General features: G+C 35.3%; 1 protein-coding gene across 1 annotated transcript in view; it reads left to right on the top strand.

Annotated features, from left to right (window-relative positions):
* The window catches only part of LOC137660879 (nesprin-1-like), a 233,977-nt gene that overhangs the window by 50,762 nt on the left and 157,741 nt on the right, over nucleotides 1-25,474 (top strand). The window contains 16 exon segments of the mRNA XM_068396056.1: nucleotides 587-727; nucleotides 1,750-1,910; nucleotides 4,778-4,928; nucleotides 8,252-8,479; nucleotides 9,014-9,112; nucleotides 11,191-11,378; nucleotides 11,489-11,612; nucleotides 12,569-12,735; nucleotides 13,994-14,147; nucleotides 14,439-15,067; nucleotides 15,748-15,927; nucleotides 18,130-18,280; nucleotides 19,917-20,075; nucleotides 20,840-21,022; nucleotides 22,855-22,956; nucleotides 24,662-24,865. Of these exon segments, the coding sequence (XP_068252157.1) occupies nucleotides 587-727; nucleotides 1,750-1,910; nucleotides 4,778-4,928; nucleotides 8,252-8,479; nucleotides 9,014-9,112; nucleotides 11,191-11,378; nucleotides 11,489-11,612; nucleotides 12,569-12,735; nucleotides 13,994-14,147; nucleotides 14,439-15,067; nucleotides 15,748-15,927; nucleotides 18,130-18,280; nucleotides 19,917-20,075; nucleotides 20,840-21,022; nucleotides 22,855-22,956; nucleotides 24,662-24,865 (3,021 nt within the window).

Below are 25,474 nucleotides of genomic sequence, written 5' to 3'. Positions count from 1 at the left end.
TGACAGATCCCATGTATAAAGTCTTAACTCAGGCCTGCTTTACTTCAGAATCAAGAAAGTATTTGTTTATACTGTCATAATTCTTGTGACTGGTAATTAAATGCTGTATGTTAATCAAAATTTTACATTATCAGAAAAGAACAAATAGATTCCTATGTGTGAGTTTCCTATGAGCAGGGATTCTCTTCTACCATTTTACAGTAATTTATTTCATTAGAGAACTTGAAAATTCTTTTAGGTATTGTTGACTACCTGTCACCATGAGCATAAGCATCTGCATTTATTACTTCATACTTCTTATAGGACATTCAAATATAATATTTAAATATTGCTGACACCTTAGAGAACAGTGCTTTTTAGCACAGCACAGTATGAATCAGTGAAAATTCAAGGGAAAACGTTTCTTTTATTGGGTTCAGAACAGTTTCATCTGTAGAGTAGATGGCATTTCAGGAGAAATTGTATTATTTTATATCAAGTCTTTCTCTTTTTTCCTTCTTCAGTAACTTATGTGGAATTCTTTTTTTCTCCCCTTTGATCTTTTTGTCTTTGTTCCTGTTTTGGGTTTGTTTGTTTGTTTTTGTAGGTCACAATAAATAAATGGGAGCAGTTTGAAAGGGACAAAGAAACAGTAGTAAAATACCTCAATCAAGCAAGCTCTGCACTTGAACGTATCTTAAACTTTAGCAGTTTAGAGAGCCTCTCCTCAGAACTGGATCAGACAAAGGTATTCACTGTGGGAAATACAGCAACTGAGATATCTTTCTGTCTTGCTTGTTAACACATAGTGAGCGTATTGCCTTCACTTTTTGCATGGTTTTCTGTTAATGCTGGTGCAAATTGCATATACAGACTAAAGACTGCATAAACTGTTTAGAGGTAAAAAGTTATTTTATGAGAAGATCGTGAAGAATTACTCAAAATCTGCATCTGAAGTGCACATATGGAAGGTAAAATCATTTTGAGGACTTCCCATTTTATGGTCAGTAATCATCTATACTAGTAAGCTAAACAGTGTCAAGCACTGGCATATCAACATCAATAGTGTGCTCTTTGGCCAAGGTGATGTGGACAGTGCCAACTAGCACTCTTTTAGCCCTGAGGAGAAAAGAGAGAGACTTCTACAATATAGACATCAGCCACAACATGTCACTTGGCCTTAGTAACACAGAATTATCCCAGCCCATTTATTTACTAATAAAGAATAGTAGTGATTGGCTTTCCTAAGTGCTGTCCTTTTCATACTGTTTTTATCCTTTGATGAATCTGATACTAAATTATACATATCTTGGTTATGCTCAGCATCCATTGTTCTGGTGTATGGGTTTACCATTTGTGACAGAACATAGTTGCTAAACAAAGTGAGATTACAAACTACAGGATACTGCAAAATCCTTTCTGTAAAGGGTAGGACATAAAGATTAAATAAGGATGCATATATTCTTCAATAATTCACAAATAAATTTCTTGAAGAGGTATAGAATAAATTTTGATTGGTTGAGTTAAAAACTTCTGGACATATAGTCTCCCTTGCTAAATTTTATGCAAGCTAGTTTGCTCAAATGAACATTTCTTAAATGCAACATGAAAATAACTTTCTTCAGAGGTTGTTTTTATATATTTACAAATTCAAAATATACATATAGGACACAGATAACTTTTCTAACCACCAACACTGAGGAAAAATCCTTTTTGTATAAATATATGAAACTGCTTATAGTTGTATTAATGTGTCTTGCATCCTTACAGGAACTTTCTAAACAAACTGAAGCAATGGCAGTGCAGGCTGAGAATTTGGTGAAGAATTCTTCTGAGATACAGCTTGGTTCAAAGAACAAGCAGTCCCTTCAACAGCAGGCAAAATCAATTCAAGAACAAGTGAAAAAAGTGGAAGTTACTCTTGAAGAAGAGTATGTTCTGAACAAGTCTTAATATTTATTCTGCAGTATAAGATTGTATCAGATTTCTAGAATACCATGTCAGCATTTTGTGTTGTCTCATCAGCTCCATCTTTACAGCTTGCCATGGCATAGTAACCAGGTTATAGTATCAAATATGTCAAAAGAATGTGTGCAAATAAACAAAATCTTTGTTTAATAATACGCAGTTTATAAAACCACTGTTAGTTACATTTAACCTCTCACTTATCTTTAAGCACCAGTCTTGTGTAGAAGGATTAATTAAACTTATTCTTGAGGTACTAGACTCTTAGAAAGAAAAATCTCAGTGCAAGAATGAGTAGAGCACATTTACCATATTTGCCTCGGTTTTCAGTATTCTACTTTCTCCATAGGAATGTCAAGAAGTGCCTTCATCTTAGCTGAATGCCCAGATTTTACTTCATGGGCCATATCAAAAGCTGCTTCTGCTGCTGCAAATGACAAAGGCATCGTTTGCCAAATTTTGTTTAAAAATTGAAAGTTCAAACTCCAAGTGTTGTTAAATCCTGTAAATATTTGTAGTTTTTTGTATTTGTAAAAAATTCATCCTTTTTCTCAAGTGAGTGACTCAGTAGTTGAACTCAAGTTACTCAACTTCAGCTGTTGCTATTCTCATTTTATCTATATACACATACATCTATATGTGTGTAGGAAATTGGTATTTTTGCATATAATAGATCTGATACACAAATCATGGATATATGTGCCAATTCTATGTTGTCTTACTGGAATTACTATGTAGAATAATTTGCTGTATAAGTTTAAGCAGGTACCACCACCTCTGACTGAATATGAGCGAAGGGCAATGCCCACATTACTGTTTTTTTTTTCCCCTATTGACCGTTGTCACGCTACTGTGACTTTGATTTGGTGCCATTTTCTTCCCGATGTAAAAGAACAGTTGTAAAACAGAATAACTAGCCTCTGCAGCAGATGTAACTTTCTGATTATTGATGGTCTAATTTTTTTACATAACACTTTCTCCAATATGAAATATTACAGTGATTTGCAGCCAAATTCTACCATATCTTAATACTTCTATTTATACATAGTTTTCTCCAATATTAGAGAGAAAACTAGTGTGATTTTTCAATTCAAGGAATTCATCCTTCCAACAGTGAATATTCACTTTTTTAATAATGTCATCTATTTTTAAATAAAAGCCATCATTTATATCCCCTTTCAACGTAGATATGAAATAGGTTTTAGTTGAATGTATGGATTGTACAGAATGTCTCTGGTACTGTGACAGATAATAAAAAAATAAACCCCTTCTGCAAAATTTACAAATATATACAACTCTCTGTAGTGAATCTACAGAACATATAATCAGTGTGTAAGAGTTATGTTGTAACTCGCATCATCAATAAAAATCTTGTCCGAGTAATTTAAAGAGAAGGAATTCCAAATACATATAATACAGACTATGCCAATGAACAGGAAAGTGAAAGAAAAGTTTGAGCAGCTCTCCACAGTCAGCTCCAGAGCAAACTTAGCACATATGTTTTCCAAGATCATGCGTAGCTGTGCAGTGTGTTTGGGACTATATTCTTTACAGTCTGCAGCTTTCTTACAACTATAAGGAAGGCAGATACAAAGGCAAAGGTTTTTCATCTTTCGTGCCACTGATTTGGTCCCTTGATTCTGATTTCCAGCTGTATTTTCTTGGGCTGGACTTGAGTGAAATATTTTTGCACTTTATTTTCCTGCAAGTAACTTGAATTTGAATACATTCTTATCAGTAAATGGCTGTTGACATAGCTTTTTTTTTAAGTTTTGAAAATAAATAAGAAAAAATATAAAAGGTGAATTTTTACATTTTTAGACTTCATCTTTTCTTAAAGCTTCCTCTAGCTTTAATGAGGGGGAAAAAAAGAAAATAAAGCGAAAACTTTTAAACATGGAATGGTTTTTAAAGCTATATTTAAAAGAAAAATGTATTTTGGAATTTTGCAATATTCAAACTTTTCTGATGAAATCTTAATATCTTCAGTAAAATAGAAAATGTGTGTTTTGCAAGCTGTGTGTAGGGCCTGCATTAGCAGTGGTTTCTTTACAATGACTTGAAAGAGGCAGAAACTTGTATACTAGAAGTTAGTGCTGTTAGACCTTATAAGGACCTTAGACTTCTTACTTGTGACAAAAAAAGGTGCTTTGTTTGCTATCTAACATATGACTGACAAGAATCAGTCATAATCTGTCTCTGTTTAACATACCTGTAACATATGTCCCCAGGAATATAAATCTATTAACTTTGAGGTAGTTGAGTCATATCTGTTGTTGATTCTTTGGCTTGATATGAAATCATTGCCTCAGAAAACACAGACTTCCTATAAGATGGGCAGATTGCTGTTATAAAAAAACAAGTTTAATAAAGCAGTCAAGCATTGCTGAATATATATATATCCACAATACATTGGTTTCAATTATTCCTTTCTAGTGACTAAATGACTAACATCTATATATCAGTTATCTCAATTTTTAGATATCTGATATAATCCTAATTCCATATTATTTCATAGAAATCATATTTATGTTACTTTTCCTCTCTCTTCCTGATATGGTGAGATTCTTGATGTACAGCCGATGAATGAAGCTGTACTCTTTGTCACCTCTCGGTGTCCCCACTATGGCTAATTTAATTGTTTGGCTTTGAGTGCTGTCTAAGAGAGAACCAATTTTTAATTTAGGGACACAACTTGGTCCTCTAAAACCCAGAAGTTTTTAAAATGACTCTCCTGTAGATTGAATAAGTTACATTTTTATTCTAGCAAGAATATGGGCAGCTTCATTATATTAAACTGTTTATTCTCTCTAATTAATTTGGTTAATTTTAGTATTAAAAGCATGGAAATGATGAAAAACAAGTGGGATCATTTTGGCAATAATTTTGAAGCTCTGTCCATCTGGATAGCTGAACAAGAAAAAGAACTGGAAACTTTGGAAACATCATCATCTCCTTTGGACATACAGATGAGCCAAATCAAGGTGATTAGTCCTTCTTATGTCCAGCATTAAAAGTCTATTTATCTGTCATTTTGCTAGAGGCCAAAAGGGAGAATAGACATTTTACATGTTTCAGAACTACCATGATATAATGATGGCACGCTTTGTACATGGGTATAACAAGCAGTAATAAAATTTATATAAACTAAAGGAAAATACTTTTAGGCCACCTTCTCTGTTAGCAGTTAGTTTACATATATGGAAACTTTGTGTCTGTGGATAAAAACATTGTTAAATTTATACTTTTCTTATTTTTTGAGTAATATCAACTAGTGTACAAAATAGCTACATAAATACAAGGTATATAAAGCTTTTTTATTTTAAAACATACATCAGCTAGTGGATATAGAACTTGATTTTAATCTTGCAAGCTAAAGTTATAACTTGATTTATGTATCTTTTATGCTGAAATAATAAAGGAACTATTGCTCTTGATAGCTTGCAAAGCTACATACCATTTATTGCTATTATATTTACACTGTCTTAAATTCTGTGTACATTCCTGTAGATACATAGTGTTTTAGTTTCTTATTGCTAACTGAGGTGCATATTGTCTCCAAGCATTGCTTTTCAGGGGCTGACTTCATATCCTCCCACAAATGAAAACGCACCTTCTCTGAAACTGTGTGTTTCTAAGGGGACAGAGTTTTTCAGTATGCAGGGCATGCTGCCATTTTCTGTATTCTGTGACCTACTTGCTCTTCAGAAAGTGCACAGGTGTGCAGCTGCTTGCAGCCATGGACCAGATACACTAAGTATTTCCAAAGGATCCCGTAAGGCATTTGTTTCATGTAACAGAAACAGTTTATCAACAGATTTTTCTGTTCTTAATTTGATCACAACTTTACGTACACCAAATAAATAAAATCTCTTGATTTCATCATTGAAGAATAAAACAATGCTTGAATTCTTGCTTCATCACCACAGCAATTCAAAACCAGTTTCCTTGTGAAATAATATACATGCATTTATTCCACTGGCATACACTGTCACATAGCTGTAATTTTCAGTAGTTACTAGGTATGATTCAAAGGTTTAAGACAGAAAGTAAGTGTATCAAATAATACTAATATTGCATTACAGTGTGACAACAGCTCTTGTCTGCCTAAATGGATCCTAGTTAAGCCCTATTAGTCCATTCAGGCCAATTTCCCAGAAAGGCTGTTCCTTGCTATATATGCAGATAAACTAATTTTTACACTGCATTGCAAGTTTTTGAAAATGCCAACATAAGCTTTCTTCATTTAAACATCGTAACAGCAAGAAAATGGTCAGCAGGTAATTTTTACAAATGTCTGAGTGAACAGATGTAAAGCAGAGAAAATCCTCCAGATAAAGCTTAGGGTACATCATTGTTACTCAGATGAACAAACCAGTTTATGAACTGTGATATGCGAAATGAGTCATCTAACCTCCGATACGTGGACATAGCTGGAGGTCTTCAGCAGTATTGCTTTGTGCCTGTTTTTGAAGGATTTGTTATGTTTTGTTGTGAGTTTCCTGCTGAGTTAATCTGTGTCACAACGCTAATCAGCATACTTGGTTCATATTTTCTAATACAGCGTATTGGTAAGGAATATTGCAATATGAGGCAAATGCTCCAAAAAAAAAGAAATGGTGTGTTCCTTGATATCTTTGGCTGACCAAATCAAAAAGCCTGGGGTTAGCTGAATGTAATTATCATACATAGTGGTAATAGTCTACTTTTGGTGACACAGATTGCAAAACCCTGATCACTTCAGCAGAGACCTACACATTTCTCTGAAATTCCTGGTGGACAAAATGACAGTTATCACAAGTAGTTGCCATTGCTGGCAGACTCAGTGAGAGTTTGAAGGCCTCAATTATCCACCTTCTTTTATGTAACGGAGTGAATTTAACAGAATAACGTGGGAGTAGAAAAGCGCTGCTTCATTTGTATCTGCTGCATTGTTAGATAATTTCAGCTTCAGGGCTGCAAATCTGGTATTTTTCCTCAGCACCGTATTCTCATGCAAAAAAGATATTTTGTAATCCAAATTAATTCAGAATATATTGTGTAAAGAGACACTATAAATGCTTACAGCACCACATTTTTTTCCGTACTGTCACCCTGCTAATTCTAGACTCCAAGTGTTGCAGTAAGCCACTCCCGAGCTTTATAACGGCAAGCAAAATACCATATTTTTATTACAATTATAGAAGAAGGTAGGCTCTTTCTGTGCTTTTGAGAGATCGTTTTCAGGAAAGTTTTTGGTTGATGTCATATACATACATATCTTAACATTTTCATATCTGAGAATGCTATTGCCTGTTCAATTTCAAAGAGCGCTCTTGGCTCTTTCAATTCCCGCCCAATGAGCGTTTTTCATTGCTTTTGAGAAGAGCTCCATGGACATGCTACATCAGCAGAAATTAGAAGAATTCTGTTGTGAAAAAAATCTTATTTCCAAGTTCACCGATGCTTACTGAATAAATAGCCACTGAATGTGAAACACCATAAGTTTCCATCTTGGATGTTGTAGCTCTCAGGTTTGCCTCTAATTTGCAATAAAAACAAGTGCAAAAAAAAGGAGACAGTTGCTGTCATGCAACTGATGAAATGTAAAGCTAGTGATAGTTTGTCTTTATGCATTTACTAATTGACGTAGAAGACAGGTGAAAAGTACCAAAGGCCATTATCACTCTTGTTTCATGGTTTCCTATTTAGACTGTAATTAGTTCTTTATTTAATCCTCTGCCTGAGGGCACACTCACCCTATGTTATCATCTAATTTAATTTATTCTTTATTGTACCATAGAATTTTAAATTAGAAAATGAAAACAATCTATATTGGTTTTCAAATCATAGCATGTTTTATTTTGTAAGTGCATGAAAACTTATTAAACACAAGTAATCAGCTGTTAGGGTTCAGCTCCTTAACAATATTGGTTTCATTTAGACACTTACTTTTTTCTGTCTTGTATTTATTTTGAATCTTTAAGGGAGTTGTGTATCAATTTGCTGTGAAGTAAGAGACGCTAAAATATGAACCATATGAAAATATGCTCCGTAGGCAATTCTAATTCCTCTTGATAGACACTGTTTTTAGGGCAGGCTGTTTTTTAAACCTTTTCCAGTGCTAATTTCAGGAAGAAAAAGGGAATTTACAGGGCATATTAAAGACTTTATAACTAGTTATTTCAAGTGGTCAGTGAACTCTCCTCTTATTTACTTTTTCAATGAAAAATATTAGTAGCTCCGGTAAAAGAAGGAAGTAGAAAATATTATTCTGATAATTAAAAACCTATTCTGCTTCTTTATTTACTATTACTTTACATTTTAGGTTATTAATAAAGAAATAGATGGTAAAATAACTGGAGTCTCAAAACTAGAAGAGGAAGCTGAGTCTTTTTCCCAGTTTGTTACCTCTGGAGAATGTGCACATATTAAAGCCAAACTGACTCAGGCCAAAAGGTATTGGGAAGAGCTAAGAGATCATGCACAGAGGCTGGAAGGAACAATCACGGGGAATGCATCAGCACAGCAGAAATATGAAGAAAGTCTTAAACAGGTAGACATTGCAAAATCTAATGGATCGTTTGCAGTAATTTATTGAATTACTATTTATTTTTCCAAAATTTAATAAAAAATGCATATTACACTAGGATGGACTAGTATATATGAGTAGATTTGTGAGGTAATTGCAAGACTTCTATACGTAAATTTGTGCATTGAATGACTTAAAAGGTAGGTTCAGGGAGACACTAAAATATACACACTCAAAAAAATATGCTGTCTTCTAGAAAACCTAAGTGATTCTCCTGGATATTGCACTAATAAACTACATCCATACTTCTTTCAGACACTTCAACCTCAATCTTGGGTTGTTAGTAGGTCATAAGGAAAATAATTTAAATGTTATTATTGCCCCAGTCACAAGGAGCTGAGCACAGTTAGCATCTTTTAACTTCAAAAGGCACTCATCACTACAAAAGCTTAGGATATAGTATTCTCTTAGCACTAAATATTTAAAAGATGTTATTTAAAACATAATTTATGTATTTCCTGCTGGTTTTAAACTCTCTGGTTTGCCTTTTCTTCATAGGTACAGCAGGCAGTGTCTGAATTTGAAGCTAAGCTATCTGAGCCCCTCACATCGTGCTCTTCATCAGCAGAAACGTACACAGCCCTTCAGGATTTCACGGTGAGCATGTGTCCAGTGATTCCTGTCATTGAGCCCAGGGAAATGGTGCCACACTGACCTCCTCACAGAAATGCCAATAACTTCCAGACCAGGGACTGCCTGATGCCACACAGCCCAGGGTGGAACCAGGAGGAGGCAAGGGCTGCCTGTTGGGGTGGGCAGCCCCAGGGAAGGCTTAAGCAGGCTTCCTCAGCTATTTCTTCTCACCATTTCAGACGGGCTTGGAGGGGTTTTTTACCCACTCTAGAGAAAGGAAAGCATAAAAGTATGAATTAATCTTTCAGGTTCTTGTTTTCAATTTTATGCATCTAAAACACTATGAAAAATAGAAGATAAGAAACATGCCTGTTTGTTAGATGTTTTTCCTGGAAGATTTTCATGAAACTTGGGTCTTGGTATAGAGAACTGTGATTTAAAAAAAAAAAAAAATTCTCCTTGGAAGTAGTTTTTCTTGGACAATGAAGAGACTGGACAGAGTTTCAAATTACAAACTTTTATCTGTGATGCCAGAAATCCGCGGGTGTTTGGACATTTGGTTCAGTCCATTACAAAACGAAAAGAAACATTGCACTGGTATTCAAACTACAAAAGAACCCAAATCTCAGGGAATTTGGTGTAGCATTTTTGTCAGTGTCTATAAATTTGTGATGTGTTCTTCCCACAATAATCATTATCTTCCTCTCTAAGAAAATATTGTAAAAGCTTTTAGTCACATTGTTCTTGCAGTAAAATACATATAATTTCTTCTGAACTTAGTGGTAACTACTTGCAAAAGCTATATGCAAGGAAGACCTGGCCTGTCTGCTTCAAAAATGCTTGATACTTGTTGAGGAAAAAAATTTCACATATGGAGAATTTATTCAGACAGCAGATGTAATTATTATTATTGTTATCTTTTAAACAGTATGAATATGATGAGTATGCTATTGTAAACTCTTGTCCTGCCTGCAGGCTCATGATGATTCAATGCCTTAATGTGAAATTTTTTTATATTATTTAGTTTAAATATCATCAGCTTATTGCTGTATAATTCACATTTCCTCCTATGTATGATTTCTTTCATGATTGTAACTATAACCGTTACTACTGTTATTATTGCACACCTGTGAGTTGGAACTTTAGTGATCTTAAATGTATTTCATTTTGTGTTTTTCTAACTCATTGTACTACATTTCAATAATTTTCATATGAACAAATTTCCAAGTTCTCTAGAAATGGCAACACTGGAAAGTCTAGTCAATGTCAGATGCCATTTCTATGCAAAAGACCTTTAGCTAATGCTGACAGAAGTTCACAGTAACTGTTCCCTACCTCTCCCATGTAATGACATGGGCTGCAAGTCTGGCAGTCCTCACATGTTGAAGTGAGCTTTTATATTTACTGTATATGTATACATTAGAGCAACTCTTAGACAGATGTTAGGAAATTTGGAGCTTTGTCACAGAATCACAGAATCAACCAGGGAGGAAGAGACCTCAGGGATCATCGAGTCCAACTGTTGCCCTGGCACCACCCTGTCAACTAGATCATGGCACTAAGTGCCATGTCCAGTCTTTTCTTAAACACATCCAGAGATGGTGACTCCACCACCTCCCTGGGCAGCCCATTCCAATGTCTAATAACCCTTTCTGAAAAGAAATTCTTCCTAATGTCCAACCTGAACCTCCGCTGGCGAAGCTTGAGGCTGTGTCCTCTTGTCCTATCACTAGTTGCCCGGGAGAAGAGGCCGACTCCCACTTCACTACAACCTCCCTTCAGGTAGCTGTAGACGGCAATAAGGTCATAAATGATCATGTTGTGTCAGATGCCTGTTAAGAAGATCTGACCCTTTTGTTGCTCACTCTTTAGCACTGTTCTTAGGAAAGTCTTTCCCCACTACAAGCTAGCTGATTGATATGCTTGGGACAAGTGTATCTAGGATAGATCTGAGCAAAACGTAAGCAATGCAGTTACTTCATGATCTGGTGGATGTATCATTGCTTCAAACTTCAAGTAGAAGCACAGAATTTTTCCCACCACCATTACCATAGCTCTGTTGTTTATGTATGTGACTTCTGTTTCTTTTACATGTTCATTAGGACCTTTGTCATATTGTGGAAAAACTGAGCAACACTCTGGCCTCTCTCTCAGCCTCTGCCCGAAAGGTGGCCAACAAAGAAAAGCCTGCTCAGGAGGTTGCAGCATTACAGCAGAAATATGAAAAGGTGCTAGAAAATGCTAAAGAGAAACAGACCTTATTAGAGACTCTTCTGGCTCAGTGGCAGAAGTGAGTAGACTCTTACATCTGTTATGATGGACACAGAGACCTTCCTGCGGTTAGTGTGTGAGACCGAGGGGATGACTTGAGTTGGTAACTCTGTGTTGTCATTTTCTTAGGCAGGAGAAGGAGCTGTCTGCCTTCCTGACCTGGTTGGAGGGGTGTGAGGCTAGAGCCAGGCCTTCAGAGCAGTATGTTTCTGCCGACAGAGTTAAACTGCAAGGTGAACTGCAGTCACTGCAGGTACATTTCAACTGAAAGTTTTCCCCCCGACATTTCCTGGTTTGTTTCTGCGTCTTAAAGATGGACTTGCTCAATTGTAGTCTGGAAAGTCACTTTGATTCTGGGCTTTGGAAATGTCCTAGGGAAGTATTACATTATCACTGTTGTTATGTCAGGAAGAATGTTATTTGCAAATATAATATGCCAGCTCAAAAAAAATAATGCCCTGGTATATCCTATTATTTGCCAAGGAAGGATACTGGTTTGCTTGCCAAAGGATCCTTTCTCTAGAGAAATTCCTTTGTTAGACAATGCTACTTCCCTTTTTTTTGCATGTGAGGAAAGTTGCTCAGATGACAAAATGCTCAAAGGTTTTGAATTCACAATGAAAGTCTGTTTTCTGATTTTTTTTTAAACACAAGACTTTCATCCTATTCTAAAGTATGCCTTCCCTTGGAATTTTTATCGTTTCTTTTTAGATTAATATGAAGCAGTTGGCCAAATGTAGCATTTTTTACATCCTCCATGAAGCCAATGAGTTTGTAATTTCTGTTTTAAATATTACTGCAGAGAAGGAAAATTATTTTGGGTTTTTGGTTTTTGTTTGGGCCAATTTGCAACATTTCCTCACAATTCTATTGTTGCACGCAAAATATATTGCAAAACTTAGTTGTGATTTTAGCCACATTCATCATACAGTAGAGCTGTGTGGAAAGGTTGCACTTTGTTCTAAACGAGAAAAAAAAATTTTTATGAATCCTTACTGAATTACAGTTGCAGATTTAGCTGTCTGTGAGGTGTTAAGTACCAGCTTGTCCTGATAGACCTCAGTTCCTCCAAGGATTTGACTGTGCTCGTTCCCTTGTCTCAAAGTGGTGTACTGGAAATCTCTAGCTGATTTTTTTATTATTTTTGTTATTTTGCATAATATGATGCCATATTTAATCTAAAGGCTGTACGTTCCATTGTTTTCCCAGGATTTGCAAGAAGATATTGAGTCCCGTGCTTCAGTCTATGCGAGCATATTACAGTTAAATGAGTCACTATTCCCAACAGCTTCCAAACAGTGTGTGGAGACAATAAAAGAAAAATTTGAAGACCTGGATGAGAGATGGAAAGCTTTACCACAAACTGTTGATAAAAGGTTTGTGCTTCGGAATGTTTTTTACATGTTAAATGAGAGTAACAATATCCAGATGAGAAATCCCAATCCTGAAACATAATTTTTTGCAGTATTACCATTAGAAAAACAAAGGTTTAAGATTCGTATGGAACCCTGAGCTCCCAGGAATGGGGTGTGGGGAATCCCACAGATTAATCATGCTGCGCTTTTGGCGTAATGTCTCCCCATTTTTTTGATAGAAGAGTTCTGTTTGAAGGAGCGTGGGGAAGCAAATGAAGATAACGTTGCATTTCCTCAGTTACAATTTCCCAAGTAAATTCCTAAGTTACTTCCAAAATCTGTAATATCTGCTTTTCATTTTTTCAGTTATATGCTTTATCTTGTGCGAAGCCACACTATTATCTTTTTAAACCTACTTTGAAATTTTCATTTGCCATAAATAATATAAATGCTCAATTGTTAGGCTCGGGAGCACTATCTCCTTTTTTGAAACTGTATGTTATCATATATTTAGATTTCAGTTATTTTGGTGATGAACATACACACTTTACTATTTGTAAAAGAGCTTAAATAACAGACCCTGGTCAATGATGTCATCTTCTAGGTGCTTTGTCAATATAATTGTTTTACAATATAATGATCTTCAACATAGCATTTCATGTTGAAAATTATGGAAAGAAATTTCTAAGGGAAATGGGGAGGTAAATGACAAGGCCCTTTTTAAGGTCAAGGTTTAGAAGCTTTAGCACTCTGCTAGGTGCTGAGTACTCGTCTGGACACATTCCTCCTTTGAATATTATTCCTCTGAGGAGACTTGACCCTCACTTACTTCAGTGGAAGTTGGGCATGCAGCTACTCACGCCCTGCCTAAATTCATAGGACTCTCACCTTACATGCAGTGTTGCAGATGATCGGGCAAACAGAATTGTTATGTCTGAAAATTGAAGTTTAGCTTCCATCAATAACATTCTCTTTGCTGGGACTACCCCCATGAAGAAAAGTTGAAGAACATACCTCGATTGTTTGGGGCACTTCTAATAGTTGATATGAATAAAACAGTGGAAACGGGAGAGAACCAAACTGGTGCATTCAAGTGTTATGTTATTCCCCAGTTAAGAAATCAACACAGCAGTCATCATATTTGTTACATAAATTAATGTTTCCTTCTTTCCTTCCACCTGGCATTGATTTTAATGCTGTCCAGTCAGCAGTGGTTTTGATTATGGGAAGTGATTAATTTATATCAAGTGCTTTCATATTTACATCTGACATCCTGTAGGATCAACTTCCTTCAGTCTCTTGTTGCTGAGCATGGGGAGTTTGATGAGCTCCTGCTCAGGTTTTCAGACTGGATTAAGCAGTTTCTTGCTGAACTACAAGCCACTTCAGAGATAAACACAGCTGATCAACAACTGGCTGCATCTCACAATAAGGTAAACTTCTGGATGTAAATATTAAAGACAGAGAAATTGTACAGTGCATTCAGCTAAATATTCATCTAAAACTATCATGAGATCATTTATTTGTTTGAAAACTGATATGCTATTGCAGTCACATACAGATTTCTGTTATTTTACTAGTTTAAATCAAAATTGTAACACTGAAACGTTCTTACTGAAAACCCCTCAGTAGTACTTGTTTTGCTCGTAAGTTTAGTACTGAAATGTTTTCTGAGCTTTTGATTGGAAGAAGAAACCCAGCCTTATTTTCTTTCTTTCCCATAGAACCACTCAATGGAAGTCGAAAGTAAGAAACAGCAGTTACAAAGTCTGAAGGAACACGTAGATAAATTGTGTTCTTTCAGCTGCCCAGAGGACCAGCAGACATTACAGGGAAAGACTGAAGATTGCTTTCAGATCTTCCAGGAGGCAAGTCAAATAACTTGCCAAAGACAAGAGGCTCTGGATCAGCTGCGGGTATTCCTGGAGCTCCATAATGCTGCATCAGGAATGCTCCACCAGCTGAGGCAGACAGTGGAGAAAACAGGAAATATGAATAAAGCTAAATCTGAATTACTGGAGAAGGAACTCAATGATGTTATTCAAGATCTTAACAAGCTGGAATCTGTTGCCATCAGTTTGGATGGTTCCCTTGCTAAGTCCCAGTATCATCTAAAACACAGCATTTCTGAGCAGAGGACCTCCTGCAGGATGGTGGTGGATAATCTGTGCTTGGAACTGGAGGCAGTTCAAAACCTGCTGGGAACCAAACAGAGTGAGGCAGAAGCTCTTGGAGCCTTGCTAAGTTCTTACATGGAACGTAAAGAACAGCTACTGAAGAGTATTGAAGATACTGAGGAAAAGGCTGACAAGGAGGGCCTGAAGGAGGCAACACTACAAGCCCTCCAGCAAAGGTAAAAACAGTATTAATGCTTGAGATTGGCACTTCTTCATTTGCTTGCAGTCTCTAGACTTTTTATGATGCACTGGAGGCATGTGTGAGTTTTCTGCCTGGGTACCTTATTTCTTGCCAGGCATATATGAGTCCATATATCTACTTAGTAAAATTTTGTAAGCGAGCGAGCTGTTTGGATGGAGGGAGAACATGAGCAGAACACTTAGCAAGTCCTGCTGATCTTTTATATTAAAGGAACAGTCAAGAAAATCTTTGTCTCAGAAATTTATTTTGTCTGAATGAATCCAAGCTCCAAACAGCTATTAGAAAACCCATATAACTATCTCTACTCTTACAGAATTGAAGACTGTACATATGCTGAAAGAACTGAAAATACTTACTATAATAAAGTATTAATCTTGAGTATATTTCCAACTCACTGTGTGAGGTGAAGGTATATGTATATCTATATAATTGTATAGCTGTATATGTATCAGAAAAATTACATTCTGAGTGCAGTTGTAGCTGAAAAAAATCCAGATAACACTTTGTTTTCTGAAGATATTGTAGGAAATGTTAGAAAAAGGGAACTTTATGCACAGTAACTCTGGCAGCAACTGTTTCATTCTCCTTTCTCCTCTTTTCTCTTGCAAAAAAAGTGAAGATAAGTAAATTTGAAACCTGCCTTTTAACTTGCAGATTGAGGATCTTTAACCAGTTAGATGAAGAATTGAATTCTCACCAGCATGAACTCCAGTGGCTCATGGACAAAGCAAAACAAATAGCCCAAAAAGATATTACACTTGCTCCTGAGATTGACAAAGAGATAAATCACTTAGAATCAATGTGGGAGGATACCAAGAAAGTTATACATGAAAAGTAAGTAGATCTTAGACTTAAGGTGAGAAAGGAGAGGGTTCTTTTAGTGGGGGAAGGAGACCCGGTTACTTATATTTAATATCTTCTTGCTATATTAATCCAAATAAAAAACAGGGCTTGTATGTTAAATACTGAGTAGAACATAAAACACAGTATAAACAAGGATACGTGTGTCAATTATAATTATACTATTAGTAAAGCCACAGATAGGTCTTCAGGACAGTACTTATAGATATACTGAGCTTTTAGTTGCATGCTATTGTTTACTCTCCTGAAAGATAAGAGATCTCCACTGAGATTTCACTGCCACTCCAGCTAGCACATACTTTCCTTCTAGCATGTATTTTCCTTCTCTATTGGATATGTGTTTCTGACCACCCTATATTCAATGGTCCTAAATAATTCTTAGATTTAAGTCTTTCTGTCTGCCCAAGGGACCAGGCTCATAACAATCATTAGTGTATAATCAGTGATATAAGACAGTTTTGTATATCAATGAAAGATGATAAAGGAACTAAAGAAACTAAAGAAAGTTTCATCTTACCTTTTTCTTTGTTTTAGCTGCCTCTTCGTCATCTTTAAAGAAAACTTCTTCAAATGTTCTTTTTTAATTTTGCATGGTAAAATTAAGTGCTAGATTCATTCAGTACTACATCATCCTCAATGTACATAAATGTTGTATAAGTGCAGAAACAAAACAGTTCTAAGCCTGGCTAATACTTCAATGGGCATATGCAATTTGGTGATCCCCATGTAACTGCTGGGTTGGTGTACTGGAACGATGGTTTAAAAAAATTTCATTTGTGCTAAAAAATTATTTTTTTTCCTTTGGTTTACATACTGTACTGTTATTCTATTTTCTTGATTGACACCATACAGGTATTTGTAAATGTGCTGCCCCTTTACCAGATCTGTGTAGCATTTCCCTCTTGAAAATATGCACAGCTACATGAATTGCATTTCTGGTGGTTTTTCCCAGCTGAATTCAGTCTGGTTTTCTAGTGAATTTTTAAGAGATGTATAAATCTGACCTAAGGGGAAGAAAAGGATAGCTTTGTTTAAAAAAGTCCATTGCTTGGTACCAGCCTGGTAGTGAAGAAAACATAAAATAGCTGTGCCTGCCTTATAGATGCATTATTGAGGGTAAATGGTTGTCCAATTTTCATATACTGGGGTAGCTGCTGCCATCTTTATACCTAAAACTGAAAGATACTCAAGTGCCTTGTGATTCCTTTCTAACATAAAAGTAATGTTAATTTTTGTTTAAATTATGAATTTAATTTTAATTATTTTGAACTGTTTTCTCTCTCATATAAACACAATTTTAGACTCCCCTGAACGTTATTATTTTCGAGAGCTCTTTGGAGCATTCAGAGAAGAGCCAGTTCCTAAAGCAATTAGATCTCTTTCTTGGCAATGTCATGTTTCCTAAATCCCTTTCATTGACAACACTGTTCTACAACTAAACATATCCAAAGTATTAGTCTTCCTTCTCTCTCTTCAGTATAAACACCAGGAATGGATTGAATCGGTTTTTTTTCTTCTGTCCATTGCCTGACCAGAAATTGGCTTTTCTGGAGAGGGGGTGGAAAAAAATATTAGGCCTGTTCTTAACAGCAGGTTATTCTATTCTCAGTGGAATGACAGGTAAGTTAAGTGTAATATTTTAGACCCAAAAGCATGCATCTGACAATTGGAGGACTGCTTTAGTCTTTACTTCACAGAATCACAGAATGTTAGGGATTGGAAGGGACCTCGAAAGATCATCTAGTCCAATCCCCCTGCCGGAGCAGGATTACCTACACCATATCACACAGGAACCCAAAAAAATACTCCATGTTAAAGAAACAACTTATAAAAATGAGCTGCGAGTGCCAGCATCATTATAGTGTGGTTTCCAGTCAGTAATATGTTCAGCTTAGCAAGTGAGAAGCTTGAATTCCAGTTTCTGTCTTTCTTTTGCTCAAGTCAGTTGCTTTGATATCTGATATATATATGAGATGGTGATTCATATACTGTCTCTTCAGTGAGATGTATGGACCCACAGTGGTTTGTAAAATCTAAATATTAGTATTTCTTTGGCTGCCCAAAACATGTTTAGCACAGCATCCTGATTTTCCCATGGTGAATTACTACGTCACATTCTCTTTCCTTCAGAAACGTGATAACAAATGGTGCTAACACAGCCTTTTCACATTACAGAAAGGAGCAGTCCTGCATTCTTATCGATCTGATGAAGGAATATCAGAGCTTGAAGTCAACAGTAATGAAAGTCATAGACAGCGCTGACAGTGCTTCTGTGATCAAACCCATTTGGAAGGATCATGAAGATGTCAGGCGAACTTTATCAAAGGTAGTTACGTGTATTTTCATTTAAATTAAATGATCTTTGATTTAAATGGATTTTTCTGTTTGAAAGATACCCTTGAGCTGTGTTTAAAGTTGCTTGAATTTACTGTCAAATCTTGTCACACTGACGTTCAGGGTTTAAATTGTACTGATTCTGATGAGGAAAGAATATAGTCCTTTCAGCATTTTGCTGAGATCCATTAATGTGTATTTGATTGTTGCTATTTATAGTTTTAACACTTAGAAATGCAAAATGTTAATTTATATAGAAAACATAAGTTTTCTCCTCTTTATATAAAATACCTTGAGAATATATTCATATCATAGTATGAGAGGATATTTCCAGTCAACATACTTTAATATTTTTTGCATATTGGGTAATTTTTGTAATGAATAAGTGTCAACAAAAGACAACAAATTGCGCACATTTCTGATGTGTGCAATTCTTATGTCTGTCTTTTTCCCTAAGATGGCTTATACCGTGGGGTACAATGTTGATACAGGCCATTGAGCAGAGATAAGGAATTTGGATCCCTGCATTCCATTTATATCACTGGATCATATTTCTAAAATTCTATATTCTGCTATCCATCAGCCTGTCAGGAAAACCAGTTCTGAGTTAAATTATTTCCCTTCATTTGGAGGGTAATTTCATTTGGCAGCCTATTGAGCTCTTCATTAAAAATTCTTCAGTCAGATCTGTATAAACCTTATTCTAAACTGTGTGTATTTATGGCCTCTTTTTAATAGACATTTTAGCTAGAACTGAAAGCCAAAACAGAGCTTGCCAGTCTAACAAAGAAATGCATGTAACTTCCATACCATTCCTCTCATTAATGTGAGCCTTGGGCTGTGGAGAATTCCCTGCTACAACAGTGGCCATATCTAGGCCTGAGGAGTTGGAGCACATTAAGTATTTTGCAGAACTCCTGCCATAATAAAGTAGGCATGGCCGCATGGCCACATGGCCATACTGCATCCAGATTAGTAGCTTATCTCTAATGCTGATCTGTACACTTGTTAAAGACAAAAGTATGAGATGCTTACTGTGATCCTTTCTCAATATGTTGTCACCTCTTCTGTAACAGTGTTTTAGAGATTTCCCTACACGTAGAATTACGAACTTAGTAGCCCTGAAGATTTTGTCTAATTCCTTTCTGAACACATTTGTACTTTTGTTTTCCAGAGTATCTAGGAGTGATGGGGTTTACAATTCTAAATTTTGTTTGCAACACCCTCTGTTTACCCTGCTGTAATTCCAGAACTGACTTTAGATACTAGTTAGTCAATGATGTGTTTTTATTATTCAATTTTAGACATGTAGAGTCTGAAGAATTAAAAAAAAAAATTGCCTTAAGTCCTTAAGATAGCTGGTTACCAAGTGGGGGAAAATTCAGAATTTATTATTCCCACTTATGTGCTTTATTTATAAGAACAGTCATACTATTTGATTATGCTCATGAGAAAACCATGTCAGTTGCTCTGTATTTTGTGGCATAGTTAAATATTAGATAGTATGCTGAATGAGAATTAGCAAATGCATAACGTATACCACAGGGCTAGGGATGGGTGCCTGGAGAACTGGATTTTTCTTTCTTTCTTCAAAGCTTCATTAAACAAGCAAATATTTATGTCCACAGCATGAAGCTGCCAAGAACGATCTGAGTGACAAACAAAAAGACCTGGATACTTTCACCAATAAAGGAAAATATTTGTTAGCAGAACTGAAAAGAGTGCATAACTGCGACTCCACTGCGGTAAAAACAGATATGAACTGTACAGTGGACAAATGGCTAGATGTAAGAGTCTGATGTTTATACGCTGTGTAGTTTTTAAGTTGGGCTAAGGTTACAGTATTATTATTTTCTTAGGATCTTAGAGTGCAACTGTTTAGTAAAGTTTACTTTGAAGTGTATCTCAAAGGGTTAATCGTAGGGATTTGGCATCCCTTGTAAGCACAAAGTTGTGACATCTATTTGATGTATTTAAAATGATGGCTTATAACAATGTATGAATGTTACTAGTATAAATTTGCTCAGTGCACACTTCTGAGTATAAATTTGGATTGGGTTCTCACCTGAAGTATGCCACTATTACTTTATTGAAGTAAATAAAATTAAAATAAATTAGGCAGTAAATTGTGTTAAGCTACACCATAAAAGATGTGAATATGTTGAGGAAGGCAACATTATAGCAGAGAAAGACAATATAAAAGTTAATAGTTTACATTTTCAGATTTATACTGCTTTATTAGCAAATTCCTACATTACATAAGAAAAATAAATTTAGCTGTTTTTAAAGATAAAGTTTATTTGAACATAAAACTCTTTCCCAGTAAAAAATATACAAATTTTTAGAAACAGTTACATACGGTTTTTGTTCATTTTATGATCTGGGTAACTAAATTGAAATTAGAATTCAGAACTTAGGCCTAACTCTGAGAAAATTATTTTGCCTAGGCTTACTAATTATTTCTGATGCACTTGTCTTACAACTGGCTGCAAAATAAAGAAATCTAAAATTAACCTGTGTATGGTATTGATACATTCTCCTCTCCTAAAAGGTGTCTGAAAGAATTGAAGACAACATCGACCGGCTGGGTGTAAGCATGTCTCTGTGGGATGACATCCTGAAAACTGGAGATGAAATGGATGGATGGTGCAATAAGTGCATTTCTCAACTGAATGAAGGCATCAGCAACTTAAGTAACAGTCAGAGGATGGAGGTCCTCCTGAAAGACTTCCAGGTGCTTACCCAGAAATCAGTGATAAAAAACATTCTGGACCAAAATCTCAAGTGATAAGGCTGTACTGTTATAGACCGCTGTGTCCCCTACTCAAGCAGTGGTACCACTAACCCAATAGCTAGCTGACAGCATTCCAGTCCTTTTTTGAAGCTGTTTGCTTCTGACAGAAACAAGAATGCACATCTCTTACTCAATCTAAGCTCCGTAGTTATTTTGGCTCTAGCAATATGTGACTGTGTTGTTACAAGCACAAAAATTTCAAAAAGCATGGCATTGGACTGAACTCTGTACCAGTAGAAACTGATGGAAACTTTAGATAGCTTCAGATGAAGTTAAGCAAAAAATGAGTAGTTTCTGAAATCTCATCTAAGAAGGTAGATTCTCCAGACAATAAAACAGACACTCTGAACTGGAGGGCAAATGTTAATGTCAGGTTCTAGCAATTTCAGTAAGATGATGTCTTTCATTTCTGGATAGTGTTAAACTGTTTTAGAAACCTAGCCAGTGATCAGGATGCATTCTGCCTCTACTGACTTAAAATACACAGCAGATCAACCGTAGAATGAGCCATATTCTACTTCATTTGAAATAAATGATGTCCTTAAGAAGATGCACAGTGAACATATACAAGTAGTATGATAGAATATTAAATGGTGCTAAATCAGTATTTTGCTCAGGACAAGCTTTATCTTAATTAGTATTCTGATTAGTATAGCAATCAGACCACCTAAATTCATCACTATTAAAACTGATTTGGAGTAAGAGCAGCCAGTACCCAAACCACTGATTCACAGGAGGGCCAGAATAGCAGAAGACGTGAGCCCTTGTGTGTACATTTGCAGTCACAGAATGCATAGTCCATAATACATTTTTTTGCACTTTCTTCTGCAAAGGCGAGAGGAAAGACAGTTCACTGACAGAAGAGTCCTGCCATTTCAGCAAACAGAAATAGATGAGCATGGACAGAAATAATCAGTGTACCTTTTATATGGTCCATAGCAGTCGTCCTTTTCTTGATTAGTCACCTAATATTATATCCTCCCTAGCACAAAATACTCCCTGAGGAGTCTTCTGGGGCCACACGAAGTTCTACCATTCAGGGCAGATGTTAAGTGCAGCAATTTAATCCTGAAATCCACAGTCCAATCCTTTAATTGCAGTAATCTGCTTGAATTTTTTAGAAAATAAAGTTTGAGTAATAGGATACACACACCAATTACATGCCTAATACTTCAGCACTACAATTATACAAATTATGATTTTCACTTTGGTGCTTTTTTTTAATAAGTAGAATATTTCTTTATAACTTGGATCTATATGACCACAATAAATACAAGGTCCAGATATGTCAGTGCATATATAACAGCATTTTTTAATTCCTTTTTGAGGTTAAAATTAATTTCTGTGTCTAATTTTTTTCCAAGAGTTCACTTCCTTGTAATAAAAACCAGAGAGCACATGTATTATGCTCTGCATGCCATTAAGTGGAACCTAACAACCACAGTAGATTTTTCCAGTCGAATAAACAATTACTTTCCCATCTTTATTCAGCCAATTTTAAGAAACTAAAGCTGTTAGTGCATTTTAAATGCTAAAAATGTGTGTGGTTATTTTAATGGGGGGGGGGAGAAAAATCTCTGAACTGAATCTATTAAAGGAAAAGAGATGGGAGATTTTTAGAGAATAAAACTAATAGAACAACAGCATTTTCCCTCTGGTTCCTAAACTTTGTTTACATTTTCTTTCAATTTTGCAATTTATGGAGCATCCTTCTGAAGGTCTAAAACCTTCTTGTAGTTTGGTATGAAACTTTGACCACATCTCTTTTACAGTCTGAAGTCAAGGATAAAGAACTGAAGTTGGAGCAGCTTAGTTCCAAAATTTCAGATCTCAAAGAACTGGCCCATAGTCAAGAGCCTCCTGCAGATCTCCAGGTAAAATAAAGATATTGGTAATCATAGGCTGTGCTCGAATGACTAAGAAGAAACTCCTCCTGAACTTTCTGTCTCTCCTGTACTGCCTTTTTCTTTCAAGGTGACAGATAGAGCATTATTTATATGTATCATAACTATTCTTTGTTCATATTTATTTAGTTAACTGGGGTTTTTTTGAAAAAATATGCCATAAAGCAATTGATCATTAGAGTTGTAAAAGTATTTTTTACTAAATCAAAATAGAGTAAATAGTTTATAAGGTAGGTGATCAGATATGAGACAGATAATATTCTCTACGCTGCACAACATTAAGCCACATCGTATCTGAGTGCATACACAATTTGCCTCATTAAAAGAATTATAATCCAGTAAAATATGTTCATTTGCTTTATCAAACCAAAAGTATTCTTTAGTGGACTGGAATTAGTGCCCTGAACTAGCTGTTACAAGAGAGGGGTAAAATAAAAACACTGAAGGTGAGCTATTGAATTCTATTATTGGCTAGGTCCTTATATCTGATGTTCTAGGGCAGACGCAAACCCAAGTATTTTGGATGTTTGATTTCAAATGGAAATTGAAGTTTTAAAAAATAAGCTGACTTCTGCGATTTCCACAGGCAGGGAAATATCTCAATAGATATTTATTTCAAAACCATTTATCAGATTTTAACGGAACTTAATACAACACTCAAGCCTTGTCCACATTTTGCTGTGACAGTATACATAAGCCTAAATTACCAATCAGATATGGGTCAAGAACCCTATAGTATGAAGATATGCAAATTACATGGAAGTGCTTTTGTTCTCCCAAATCATTTCCTTTACATGAGAGGTTCAGAAAATTCAGGTTTAATCATATGTTTCATAATAAATACCTGTCCACTTATGGAGCGAAACTTAGAGCAAATTACTTTGCAGAATATCACTGTTAACCAACGCACTCCTACTTCCAACTACTAAATATAATAAATACAATAAAAAAATAAATCAATACAATAAAATAATTGTAGTTGATATATAAATAAAGCCTCACAAACTAAACATAAATCCCCAAATTATTTGCCAACGTTCAAATGCTAAGTAAGTAAACTACAGTGTGTTCAGCTCATATCTTAAGAACATAAACAGTTCCTTAATAGAATTTTCAGTAATTGCTCATTTATAAATATTACCCTATTATGACTGATTTATTTTTTATTAGTAATATGTGTGCAGCTAACATCTACTATAATTTCACATATTGCTGTCTTTGAACAAGTTAATGGGCAATATTCTAACTTATTTTTGTGTTGGTTTCAATTTTAATCTGCCTTACACTGAGATACTTTAAGCCTCAGTGCTCATAATTCTCACCAATTGATTATTTCTTTTTATGGAGCTAGTTGTGTTTAGGTCATGTTCTGTATAGGTGGCAAATTAGCAAAGGAAAAAGACCAACTGTTCAGTTTTTCAGAACTGGATAATAACTTCAACAGTTTGCAGTCTGGCTTGTTATAAATTAGCATCCCTTCTTTGGATTACTGTATATCTAAAACTTAATCCTGAATGGTTGACCTTTTTTATTTATGTAAGTATCTTTATTTACAGATGTAAAGAGAGGAAAATGATCATTGTGTGTCACTTTCCTACCTTCCATTTTTTCAATAAACATTCACCATAATAAGTGTTTTATTTAAATGCTTTAATACATAACATTTTGCTTTTAGTTTATAGAATCAGATTTGAGACAGAAGTTGGAACATGCCAAAGAAATATCAGAGACAGCAAAAGAAACACTGAAAGATTTCAGTACTCAGAAGATGCAGTTACAGAAGTTTATTGCTCAGATGACAGACTGGTTAACAAAAGCGGAAGAGACACTGTTAAGCTGTGCACGTAACCTGGATGCTGAAGCTCTAAATAAAGCGAAGGTCAGTGCTGAAGAAAATGAATATGCTTTTTCTTATGCAGTGACCTTTGTTTTTTTTTTATCAGAGTTTTTGCTAAGCATTATACTTAATTTTCATTTGATTAAATATATATCTCCTGCACAGCTGCTAGAATATTAGCAAATAATACAGTGATACTCAAGAAGTTACACCAATGAACAAAAGTTCTGATCTATTAATTTTATACAAATGTTTTAGAAAACTATAATGAATAATATGGTCTTTATTGTGGCAAGAACCAGTTTTGTTACATTGAACTCTTCAGTCATTATTCCAGCATGTTTACAAGTCCATTAACTCCCTTGCAATATAAGTTATGAACTTATAATTCATCACGGTAAAAGACCCTGGACTGAACTTAATTGTAACACAAACTTCTACCTCAGAAGTCCTCCTCAGTCCTCATATATAGGAATTCTTTTATCTATATCATAAAGCTCTCTTGATTGCATACAATTATGCACATCATAACATAACAAACCACATGGAGATTTTTTCAGCATGAGCACATGTTAATGTTGATATACTAGCCAATTCAAATTTAATTTTCAAACAAATGTTCCTCTCTAGTCAAATGAAAACACCCTTTCA

Source organism: Nyctibius grandis, chromosome 1 (assembly GCF_013368605.1).
Source record: "Nyctibius grandis isolate bNycGra1 chromosome 1, bNycGra1.pri, whole genome shotgun sequence".
NCBI lineage: Eukaryota > Metazoa > Chordata > Aves > Nyctibiiformes > Nyctibiidae > Nyctibius > Nyctibius grandis.
The sequence above is the reverse complement of the archived record's forward strand: the minus strand, read 5'-3'. Positions and strand labels throughout refer to the sequence as shown.